The 12,966-nt window shown below is 41.5% G+C and overlaps 1 protein-coding gene across 12 annotated transcripts in view; it reads right to left on the bottom strand.

The window, feature by feature from the left end:
- LARP4 (La ribonucleoprotein 4) overlaps positions 1-12,966 on the bottom strand; it is an 83,878-nt gene that overhangs the window by 39,454 nt on the left and 31,458 nt on the right. For all 12 annotated transcript variants that reach the window (XM_017945866.3, XM_009180726.3, XM_009180727.3 and 9 more), the window contains 4 exons: positions 7,796-7,932; positions 4,802-4,905; positions 1,790-1,900; positions 679-732 (listed from right to left, as the gene is read on the bottom strand). In XM_017945866.3, coding sequence (XP_017801355.1) covers positions 679-732; positions 1,790-1,900; positions 4,802-4,905; positions 7,796-7,932 — 406 coding nt within the window. The remainder of the gene's footprint in view (positions 1-678; positions 733-1,789; positions 1,901-4,801; positions 4,906-7,795; positions 7,933-12,966) is intronic.

Raw genomic sequence — 12,966 nt, 5'->3', positions numbered from 1 at the left:
CGTAGTGATGCAGTTAATTGAGATAAGGTTGAAAGTACTGTGAATATTTTTCATCTCTGTTACTAAAAATTATTCCTATTGCTCATTTTGAGATCTGGAATTATCTCATATGTTGTAAATCAGCATCTAATTAAAATTCACGCTATTTGAAGTTACCCCTTTGTAAAGAATTGCTGTAGACAAAGTATTTTTAAGATTTATCAAAGAATTTTCTGAAGTAACACATAATAGAAGCCAGAAATTTGTTTTTGTTGTTGCTGCTGTTGTTTTTGAGACAAGGTCTTGCTCTGTCGCCCAGGCTGGACTGCAGAGGTACAATCTCTGCCCACTGCAACCTATGCCTCCCGGGTTGAAGCAATTCTCCTGCCTCAGCCTCTCAAGTAGCTGGAATTACAGGCACGTGCCACCACACCCGGCTATTTTTTTCTATTTTTAGTAGAGACAAGGTTTCATCATATTGGCAAGGCTGGTCTCAAACTCCTGGCATCAAGCAATCTGCCTGCCTTGGACTCACAAAGTGCTGGGATTACAGGCGTGAGCCACCATGCCCAGCCCAAGTCAGATACTTTTTAAAAGTCACTATGGGTTGTTATAAAACATTATCTGTCTGTATTTTTAAAATTCTCATACAGAGAAACCAAAACCTGTTCTGGTTTCACACTGATCTCTATTTCTTACCATAATTGGCTTGCCCTGAAATGTTTTAACTTCTTCTCTTAAGTATTTAAAAGCCTGTTAACAAAGCACAAGAAAACTTTCATTAGCATCCAAACATTTCAGTAAAGTCATCTTTATTATGTTGAGAGTTTAGTATTAAACTATAAAAACAAAACTATGTAGGTGATTCCACTGTGCAGGTGGACAGGGAATGAAAAAGTAAAAATATAAGGCCTTCTCAACCACAGTTCATATTTATTGTAGAAAAGCCACCATGGATTACTGCAGAAAAAATGCCTTAAGATTGAAAACAGACCCAAAATATCCCCAGAAACCAATTTAAAAATGATCAGACAACTTTCTACTAAATTGTTTTAAAAACAAAAATCTGTGAGTGATTTTTAAACACTCTTATCATAGATATATTTGTGTTTTAAAGGATTATTTCTCGGCCGGGCGCGGTGGCTCAAGCCTGTAATCTCAGCACTTTGGGAGGCCGAGACGGGCGGATCACGAGGTCAGGAGATCGAGACCATCCTGGCTAACACAGTGAAACCCCGTCTCTACTAAAAATACAAAAACTTAGCCAGGCGTGGTGGCAGGCGCCTGTAGTCCCAGCTACTCGGGAGGCTGAGGCAGGAGAATGGCGTGAACCCGGGAGGCGGAGCTTGCAGTGAGCTGAGATCCCGCCACTGCACTCCAGCCTGGGTGACAGAGCGAGACTCCGTCTCAAAAAAAAAATAAAATAAAATAAAAATAAAGGATTATTTCTCTTTAAAACATGTTAACAATTAAGAATAAAATCATCAAGTCAAAATTCCAAGAATTTTATTTATTGCAGACCTATTATGTACTAAAAATACCACTGGGTACATAGTTCTCAATCCCTATGTTAATTTTAAAACTGTTACATTAACATTCTTATCGACCAGAAAACTTCCTAAATCAAAACTGAAAAACTTTAGGAAGATGATCAAAAAGGACATCAATTGAGCAAAAGCAAAAAGGTAAATCAAGGTACTCACTAATCTTGATAAACATCAGTGTAAACACACATTTTCTCAATTAAAATATACCACTACTTATTTTGCCACTAGGATGGACCTGTATCAGAAAACTGTTTTCTTCTTACCTGTTGTGCATCTGTGTCTGACTGGAAAGTGATATACCAGTTGCTATTGTGTGCAAATTCACAGCTTATCACTTTGGGGCAGTTTTCACTTTTGAACAAAGCTTTCACTTCCTAAAAAGAAAAAGAAAATTAGTTAACTCTAAAAAATACATCAATAAATGGCATTTTTTGCTTGTTTATTTACTAGTAATGTTAAGCATATCTTCATGTTTTTGGTCCTTTCTATCACTTCACTTGTTAACTTTTGCCCATTTTTCTACTGAGGATAGGCTGTGTTCCAAAACAAATAGAGTTAATAGGAGATATATTTGAGTCTGGTCTCAAACTCCTGGATGCAAGCGATCCTTCCACCTGAGCACCCCAAAGTGGTGAGATTATAGGCACGAGCCACTCCATTTGGCCAGGAGATGTATTTTGTACATGATTTTGGGATGATTTATTTTACGATCAGCAAAGCATAAGTATTTCACTTCCACTGGCAAGCTAAATGCTCCTTATAGTGAAATCTCCCGTCCTTTTCCTTTCTGGCCTGCCACAGGACAAGTGATATCCTTCATTAACATTTTCTAGGCAATAAAAATTTTCATGCATTCTCATTTAATCCAGATGCTTTGCTTACAACATACATGTGAGTTAATGTGCAAACATATCTTTTTTCCATAATTAGTATAAATGTAAACAGAAACTCTGACAGCTACATGGATTCAGAAAAAGGGTGACTACAAAACTTAAAATGGTAAAACTGTTAATGGATTGAAAGAAGATTAAAAAAAAAAAGTTAAGTGAACATTAAGTATACTTAAGAAGTAACAGGCCAGGCGCGATGGCTCAGGCCTGTCATCCCAGCAATTTGGGAGGCCGAGGCAGGCGGATCACAAGGTCAGGAGATCGAGACCATCCTGGCTAACACGGTGAAACCCCATCTCCACTAAAAATACAAAAAATTAGCCAGGCGTGGTGGCGGGCGCCTGTAGTCCCAGCTACTCGGGAGGCTGAGACAGGAGAATGGTGTGAACCCGGGAGGCAGAGCTTGCAGTGAGCCAAGATCACGCCACTGCACTCCAGCCTGGGCGACAGAGCTAGACTCCGTCTATATTTACAAAAAAAAAAAAAGTAACAGAAGGAAAGAAAATATCTACTGAAATAGCAAAGGTCAAATGCAGCCCGAGAGCTCAGTGGCTCACTTCTGTAATCTCAGCACTTTGGGAGACTGAGGAGAATTGCTTGAGTTCAGGACGAGCCTAGACAACATAGCCAGACACTGTCTTTACCAAAAAAAAAGTAAAAATTGGCTGGGCATGGTGGCTGGCTCCTGTAGTCACAGCTACTTGGGAGGCTTGCTTGAGCCAATTGCTTGAGCCAAGGAGTTTGAGGCTGCAATGAACTATGATCGTATCACTTGTACTACACCCTTAGTGACACGGCAAGACCCTGTCACAGAAAACCATTGATTGAGGGAAAACAACTTTTTTAACATGAAAAAAAAATTTAAAAGCAAAAAACAAAAAACTTGAAAACCCAACAAAACATTTGGTGCCTTGTTTTACCGTTTTTCATGTGTATGAACTCCTTATGTATTCAGAATATGAATTATAATAACTGTAAAAAAGATAATGAAATAGGACACAATGGCTCACGGCTGTAATGCCAACACTTTGGGAGGCCAAGGTGCACAGACTGCTTGAGCCCAGGGCCTTGAGAACAGCCTGGGTAACATGGCAAAACCCCATCTCTACAAAAAAGTACAAAAATTAGCCAGGAATGGTGGCATGCGCCAGTAGTCCCAACCACTCAGGAGGCTGAGGTGAGAGGATCGCTTGAGCCCATGAGGTCAAGGCTACAGTAAGCTGTGACTGTGCCACTGCACTTCACCCTGGGTGACAGACTGAAACCCTGTCTCAAAAAATAAAATAAAATAAAATTCTATTCTAAATAGCTAATCAATTACAACGTCAGTTACTAACTAATCCTCATCTTCTTTAATATATATCACTTTATCATGGCAACTTAATATGAAGCTCTGTGACACAGTGATTATGAAACATGGACTTTAGAATCAGACAGATTATGTTCAAACCCAAACTCCTGTCATTTAAGAGCCCTTATGTCCTTGAGCAAACTATGCAACCAGCCTAACTATCAGTTACTTCATCAGTAAAACAGATAATAAAACCTTTGGCTTTAAATAACTGCAAAGTAATAACTGGCAGAATCTAACTGTCAAATTGATTACAATGTTTCATTCAAATATTATTTTATTCTGGTATGTGTACCATACCATCTTTATGACTGCAACTTTACTTTATATAATATTTTGCTGAACAATAGGGTTAGTCCTGCCGCCTTAATCCCCCCTTTTTTTTTTTTGAGACAGAGTCTCGTTCTGTAGCCCAGGCTGGAGTGCAGTGGCGCGATCTCAGCTCACTACAAGCTCCCAGGTTCACACCATTCTCCAGCCTCGGCCTCCCAAGTAGCTGGGACTATAGGGGCCCACCACCACGCCCAGCTAATTTTTTGATTTTTAGTAGAGACGGGGTTTCACCATGTTAGCCAGGATGGTCTCTATCTCCCAACCTCGTGATCCACCCGCCTCAGCCTCCCAAAGTGCTGGGATTACAGGTGTGAGCCACTGCACCCAGCCTTACCTCCTGAATCCTTAATCAAAATCTAGTTATTCATTCTTACAGATGAATTCTCAAGTTCCTAAAATAGCCTATTTATATATTAGTTGCCACTGAATCAATCTAGTAAATTCAGAATGTTTCACTGCAACACTTTGTCTACCCTTCTAAGAAAACAGAATTATATCTTTTCCTTCCCCTATACCATACTAGTACTTCAGAATTAATGAAACAAATTAATATTTAACCTTTTCACAGTAACTGATGAAGGCACTGGCTTACGCTTTGCTTGTGTACCTCTTTCAATTTCTTTTCTTTGCCACGGAAAGCAGAAGAACCTCTTTCAATTTAAACAGAGAACATTTAGCGTTAACAATTATTAATAATTTACCTCTATTGGTGTTGTTTCAGGAATCTCTCTAAGAATTACAATACAACGCTTATGACTTGGTCTCACTTTCTCACCCTTCTCATCAACTTGCACCATGGGAGAAGCTGAAATTTAAAAGAAAGGGTATCATTCAAAAGTGACAAATAATGATATTATTAATGCCATTAAAAAACTATTCATTTTAATTTCCAGCTGAGTAAATTTGCAGAGGCTGGGTTAATATCTTAAAGAAACTAAGTTGTAGAATCAAAGATTATAGGTATGACAATTTTTTTGGAGATTTATATGTAAAGACCACTGTCAAATGTTATTCACTGAAAAAAATATTCAGAGTACTTACTCTAACTTTGGCACTGCCTTCAGGGAGCATACAACATATATCTAGTAAGGCAAATTTCTTGTATATAATAACCAAATTCTTCATTGAGGAGATAACAAATGAATGTTAACAGAAATTAGTGTACTTTCATTGGCAAAACACTATGCTGAGGAATGTAATGAAATCTGATATGTGAAGAAATTCTTCCTAAGATTAAAGTTCAAGAAGCCCTTAAACCAAGAACTATACTCAAATTATAAGCTATCCAGGATGTCAACTTACTTAATCTTGCATACTACTACAGAGTCCCAAAAGCCATCTTTTAAACGCTGATTAGGAGGAAATATTATACTAAATATAGTAGCAAATAGCCAAAACTTTTATTTCTAGTCCCTTCATGGAGTTAATATACCAGATCTCCATAAGCAGGCAAATAGACAGAATAAAACAAGCAGTTAAGGGTGATAGCATGCCAAGTTCCAACCTAAACAGGTGGGAGATTCTGCCTCTCTTTGCCAACTTTTAATGTAGACAAGACTAGGTCATTTTAAGAAACGATGTACCTACAAACCAATCAGAGATTCCATAAATGTTTGTAATCCTCTGGAAATGGAAATCTATTCCAATGTAAGTCTATTATCAGACTTGCTATATTTAACTTCTAAACATTTTCAGAAACACATCTCTCATAAAAGTGAAGATCTGGCCGGGCGCGGTGGCTCAAGCCTGTAATCCCAGCACTTTGGGAGGCTGAGACGGGTGGATCACGAGGTCAGGAGATCGAGACCATCCTGGCGAACACGGTGAAACCCCGTCTCTACTAAAAAATACAAAAAACTAGCCGGGCGTGGTGGCGGCGCCTGTAGTCCCAGCTACTGGGGAGGCTGAGGCTGGAGAATGGCGGGAACCCGGGAGGTGGAGCTTGCAGTGAGCTGAGATCCGGCCACTGCACTCCAGCCTGGGCGACAGAGCGAGACTCCGTCTCAAAAAAAAAAAAAAAGTGAAGATCTGCTTTATTCAGTGAAATAGTTAACAAAACCCACTCTTAAGAGGTTACCAAATACTGAACCAAGAAATACATACAAGACATAAAATCCAGCAAAAAAAAAATTTTTTTTTTGAGACGGAGTCTCGCTCTGTTGCCCCCAGTGGCGCGATCTCGGCTCACTGCAAGCTCCGCTTCCCAGGTTCAGGCCATTCTCCCGCCTCAGCCTCCGGAGTAGCTGGGACTACAGGAGACTGCCACCACGCCCGGCTAATTTCTTTTTTTTGTATTTTTAGTAGAGGCGGGGTTTCACAGTGTTAGCCAGGATGGTCTCGATCTCCTGACTTGGTGATCCGTCCGCCTCGGCCTCCCAAAGTGCTGGGATTACAGGCTTGAGCCACCGCGCACGGCCAAAAATTCTTAAAGCTTCAATCAAGAAATAAAAATTCGGCCGGGTGCGGTGGCTCATGCCTGTAATCCCAGCACTTTGGGAGGCCGAGGCGGGCGGATCACGAGGTCAGGAGATCGAGACCATCCTGGCTAACACGGTGAAATCCCGTCTCTACTAAAAATACAAAAAATTAGCCGGGCATGGTGGCGAGCGCCTTTAATCCCAGCCACTGGGAGGCTGAGGCAGGAGAATGGCATGAACCCAGGAGGCGGAGCTTGCAGTGAGCCCAGATCGCACCACTGCACTCCTGCCTGGGCAACAGGGCGAGACTCCATCTCAAAAAAAAAAAAAAAAAAAAAAAAAAGAAATAAAAATTCATTACCAAATTTCAGAGCAGTATTTGTCAAACTGCCCATAGCAACTCATTAGTAGGTTGTAAAATTAGAAACAAGTTTGTTACAAATATTTCAGTCGGGTGGAGGTACATGGTGTGTACTGAACTGTGATGAAAAATGTACTTATTTGGGTTCAAAAACTTGAAAGAGATGTTTTAAAGGTTGTGTGATAATGACACATATTTATCTAACACTCCAGAAAAATGAGACTTAATTGCTTATACTTCTTAAGTGGGCATGATGATAAACAACCAAGGTGCAGAATTGTTACAGAAGCTGTATATAGGCTGGGCGTGGTGGCTCACGCCTGTAATCCCAACATTTTGGGAGGCTGAGCGGGATATACATGTACACACACACACACACACGCATACACACACACACACACACACCCCCACACACACATCCCAGTCAGTAAAAATAAAGGTAAAACTGAGGTGGGGTGGTGGCTTATAGACACACCAGTCAGTAAAAACAAAGATAAGGCTTGAGAGGCCAAGGTGGGAGGACTGACTCAGCCAATGAACTTAAGACCAGCCTGGGGAACATACCAAGACCCCACCTCTATAAAAAAAATTTAAAGATTAGCCGGATGTGGTGGCGTGTGCCTGGGGTCCCAGTAACTTGGAGGGCTAAGAGGTAGAAGGATGGCTTGAGCCCAGGAGTTTGAAGTTGCAGTGAGCTGCGATTTGCACCACCACACTCCCGCTTGAGTGACAGAGTGAGACCCTGTCCTTCACCACTACCCCTGAAAACAAAAAACAAAGAGAGATAATTTGGAACAAACCAACAAAATAAGGTGGTGGTGGGGGCAGTAAAATATAATTATCTATATGATCAGAAGTCAAAATAACATTTAACGTTTAAAATTAAAACAAAAAAGCTAAAAGGTATTTTTACATACATCTTAACACTTCAAGAATTAGATCAGGGTCTGTAGTCAACTTTTTTATTTCTTCCATGTTGGCAACTGTCCAAATTGGGATGAACTGATCACTATCCATTTGAGATATCAAGTAAAGATCCTTTGACAAATTTTCTCTGAAAAGAACAAACAAAATAGTCCTATAAAACAAGCAATTATTAAAAAGCACCTAACGAGAAGAGGTATCTTACTCCTTTTCTCTACTTTTTAAATGCATGGAAATAAGATTATTTTATCAGAAATAACACTAAACTTTTCAATGAACTCTAAAAAGTTGTTAAAAGTGTTCAATTCAAAACATATTAGTGTAATATATTTACACATTAGTTAATATAACTTTTACAGTATCTCAATTCCCAAACACATCCAGCACAATATTGGACAATTATACTGATATATAAAGAGGTTTAATATTACAAGTAGCATTTTAACAAAACATTACATACAGCAGAGTTCCATCTTATAAATACTTCAGTGATATTAGAATATGCATGATAAAAACTGTAGCTGAACTGTGAATTGACTCAAGAAGGATTTTCTTTTTTTTTTTTTCTTTTTTTCTGAGACAGAGTCTCACTCTGTCGCCCAGGCTGGAGTGCGGTGGCGATCTCGGCTCACTGCAAGCTCCACCTCCCGGGTTCATGCCATTCTCCTGCCTCAGCCTCCCGAGTAGCTGGGACTAAAGGCGCCCGTCATCTTGCCCGGTTAATTTTTTGTATTTTTAGTAGAGACAGGGTTCCATTGTGTTAGCCAGGATGGTCTTGATCTCCTGACCTCGTGATCCGTCTGCCTCAGCCTCCCAAAGTGCTGGGATTACAGGCGTGAGCCACCGCGCCCGGCCGGATTTTCCATGTCTTAATGTGTGCATTTTGTTGTTGTTGTTGTTGTTGTTGAGGGGGAGTTTTGTTCTTGTTGCCCAGGCTGGAGTGCAATGGCGCGATCTCGGCACGCTGCAACCTCTGCCACCTGGGGTCAAGCAATTTTCCCGCCTCGGCCTCGCAAATAGCTGGGATTACAAGCATAAATCACCACGCCCGGCTAATTTTTTGTATTTAGGAGAGATTGTGTTTCCCATGTTGGCCAGGCTGGTCTCAAACTTCTAACCTCAGGTGATCCACCCGCCTCGGCCTCCCAAAGTGCTGGGATTACAGGCGTGAGCCACTGCACCCTGGCCAAAATATATATTTTAAATTATGCAAGTCAAACACGCTTATATAAATGCACACCTTGGCTGGGCACAGTGGCTCGTGCCTGTAATCCTAGCACTTTGGGATGCCGAGGCAGGTGGATGATTAGAGGTCAAGAGCTCAAGACCAACCTGGCCAACATAGTGAAACTCCGTCTCCACTAAAAATACAAAAAATTAGCTGCGCTTGGTGGTGGGTGCTACTCGGAGGGCTGGGGCAGGAGAATCACTTGAACCTGGGAGGCAGAGGTTGCAGTGAGCCGAGATCGCACCATTGCACTTCAGTCAGGTCAACAAGAGTGAAACTCCATCTCAAAACATAAACAAAATGAAAAAGATGCAAACACTTGCATCTTACACATAAAATCTTGTTTAATAAACTTAGGTAAAATCAAATTCACACTTTGCTATTCACATCAAATATTCTTTGAAGCAGTCTGACTATAAATAGCTGGAAGTTTTTGCTTATAAGCCCTCTTCTCAAAAAGTACTGTACTGATCACCCTATTTAAAACTGCAACCACCCAGCATTCCTGATTCCTCTCCTTGCATTCAATTTTCTTCCCACAGCACTTATCTCCTAACATACTTCTTTTTTTTTTTGTTTTTTTTGTTTTTTTTGAGACGGAGTCTCACTGTGTCTCCCAGGCTGGAGTGCAGTGGCGCGATCTCGGCTCACTGCAAGCTCCGCCCCCCGGGTTCACGCCATTCTCCCGCCTCAGCCTCCCAAGTAGCTGGGACTACAGGCGCCCGCTACCGCGCCCGGCTAGTTTTTTTTTTGTATTTTTAGTAGAGACGGGGTTTCACCGTGTTAGCCAGGATAGTCTCGATCTCCTGACCTTGTGATCCACCCGCCTCGGCCTCCCAAAGTGCTGGGATTACAGGCTTGAGCCACCGCGCCCGGCCCTAACATACTTCTGAGTTGCTTATTTATTATGTTTGTTTTGTGCTCTTGCAGTCAGAATATAGGTTCTGACTGCAAGAACCTATAAGCAAAGGATCTTTTGTTGTTCAATCAATAATGTATTTCAACTGCCTAGTGCCTGGCAAGGAGCAGGCTCAAAGGCGCTTACATTCAAATTCTATTAAAATAAAGGCCAGGGGCAGGGGCTCACGCCTGTAAACCCAGCACTTTGGGAGGCCAAGGTGGATGGATCACCTGATATCAGTTTGAGACTAGCCTGGCCAACATGATAAAACCCCATCTCTATTAAAAATACAAAACGTAGCCAGGTACGGTGGTGCATGTCTGTATTCTCAGCTATTTGGGAGGCTGAGGCAGAAAAATCGCCCCGGGAGGTAGAGGTTGCAGTGAGCCAAGATCGTGCCACTGCACTCCAGCCTGGGCGACAGAGTGAGACTCCATCTCCAAAAAAACAAAAAAATTCCTTAAGAATCTGAAAATAAGACAACCATAAACATGATCTTTGCAAAACTAAAAAGCTGTAGCCTAAATGAACTCTGAAATTTAGCGAGTCTATTCTTAAACAATGACTCAAAATTCTTAAAGAAACTGTACCTTGTCAGAAGTAAATGGATATAACATCTACGATTTGATTATTCACGAGTAATACCTGGTATGTATTAACAGCAATTGTGCTGAGCCACAAATGTCAATTACCCAGCTGGCTGGAACTATATCACAGTCCTGAGTAGGAATGTGATGGATCATGACAAGTAGGAGCTCCCACTGCAAAAGTTAGTCCCACTGCAAAAGCTCCCACTTTTTAAAACATTTTTAGTTAAAAAAGCTGGGATAAACTACAAAAAAAAAAAAAAGATCGTGTTTTTGGAGAACTGGGAAAGTTGTAGAAGCTTCAAGCACAAAATGACTAAAATGCCCCAAAGAAGATCTTTCCTTCCTGAGAGCATTTGCAGATCTTGACTCAGATTCTACTGGACGATAGAGAAACCAGCAGATCTCTAGGCAGTTGTGTATAAGTATGTGGTATGTGTAATGGGCATAGAACTAGAATTATGAACGGAAATTATGGGAGCCACCAATACAGCTGATTTTCCCCATAAAATGGTTCCTGAGTTTTAAGGAGGAAGATGGGAGATTGGAAGTCAGGCTGAAAAGACAGTAAAATCTACGTGGTCTCGTGAGTAAGTCTGAGTGCAAGCAAAAATGCTGAAAACGCAGGTCGCCCCCATAAGACATTGCCAGATTTTCTTTTTTTTTTTTTTGAGACGAAGTCTTGCTCTTGTCCCCCAGTCTGGAGTGCAATGGCGTGATCTTGGCTCACTGCAACCTCCACCTCCTGGGTTCAAGCGATTCTCCCGCCTCAGCCTCCTGAGTAGCTGGGATTATGGGTGCGTACCAACATGCCCAGCTAATTTTTTGTATTTTAAGTAGAGATGGAGTTTCATCTTGTTGGCCAGGCTGATCCTGAACTCCTGACCTCCGGTGATCCACCCGCCGTGGCCTCCCAAAGTGCTGGGATTACAGGCGTGCGCCACCGTGCCCAGCCAAGACACTGCCAGATTTTCAAGCACTATGGGGTAGGAAGCTAAAAAGCTAAATCTCAAACCTCTGCATTACAGATCTAAATCTCCTTGGTTTTGTAAGATTAGGGTGACACAAAACTGCCAAGCTCTGAATCAAAAGCCTGAAAGGGCCATGTAGAAGGAATAGAGCTAAATCAAAGGTGAACTGAGTCTAATTAAAATTGTTGCTCAGCCCCGACCTAGCTCAATTTCTGATTGGATTGAAGCAATCAACATTTCACACTCTGCCTAACAGAAGAAAAGCTCAAACTCTGTCTAGAGTTGTATTACCTGCATCTTCCATGGTTCTGTTGTATGTAATGTACAGCATAAAATCAACATTTACAAGACATGCAAAAAGGCAGTAAATTATGACAGATAATTCAAGAGTAGAAACCCAGACAATAGAAACAGACCCATAAATGATCTAGTTAGTAGGTAAAATTCACCCAGGCTGAAGTGCAGTGGTGCAATCTCAGCTTACTGCAAACTCCACCTCCTGGGTTCAAGCAGTTCTCCTGCCTCAGCCTCCAGTAGCTGGGACTACAGGGGCAAGCTACCACACTCCGCTAATTTTTGTATTTTCAGTAGAGACGGGGTTTTGCCATACTGGCCAGGCTGGTCTTGAACTCCTGACCTCAGGTGATCCACCTACTTTGGCCTCCCAAAGTGCAGGCTAAAGTAAATATTACGTGAATGTTTTTGTTTCTTTGTTTTTGAAGTGGAGTCTCACTCTTGTTGCCCAGACTGGAGCCCAGGAATAATTTCAGCTCACTGTAACCTCCAACTCCCAGGTTCAAGCAATTCTCCTGCTGCCGCCTCTCAAGTAGTTGGGATTACAGGCACCCACCACCACACCCAGCTAATTTTTAATTTTTATTAGAGACAGGGTTTCACCATGTTGGCCAGGCTGGTCTCGAACCCCTGACCTCGTGATCCACGCACCTTGGCCTCCCAAAGTGCTGGGATTACAGGCATGAGCCACTGCGCCCAGCCCATAATTCTTATCTGTAAATAAGACTTCTCGAAATGTTTGCCTGAAAGGATTCCTTATTTAATAGAAGACACTGGCAATATAAATTATGTATCCAACTCCTTACTATTTTGCCAAAAATGATTCTATGATTAACGTTGTAAGAATCAACTATTAAAACAAGCATTAAGAAATAACTCTTTTTGTCAATTCCAAAATTGAGTATGTTCACAGAAAAAACATCCAATGGAAACCTCATTATCTTTATATTAAGAATAGATCCTTTGCATATCAGATTGGAGACAACACTTTTTGTTTTTTTTTTTTTTTGTCCTTGAGATGGAGTTTCGCTCTTATTGTCCAGGCTGGAGTGCAATGGTGTGATCTCGGCTCACTGCAACTTTCGCCTCTGGGGTCAGGTGATTCTCCTGCCTCAGCATCCTGAGTAGCTGGGATTACAGGCATGTGCCACCATGTCCGGCTAATTTTTGCATTTTTAGTAGA

Source organism: Papio anubis, chromosome 9, assembly GCF_008728515.1.
Source record: "Papio anubis isolate 15944 chromosome 9, Panubis1.0, whole genome shotgun sequence".
Taxonomy (NCBI): Eukaryota; Metazoa; Chordata; class Mammalia; order Primates; family Cercopithecidae; genus Papio; species Papio anubis.
Note: the sequence above shows the minus strand (reverse complement) of the source record. Positions and strands in the feature narration are given on the sequence as shown.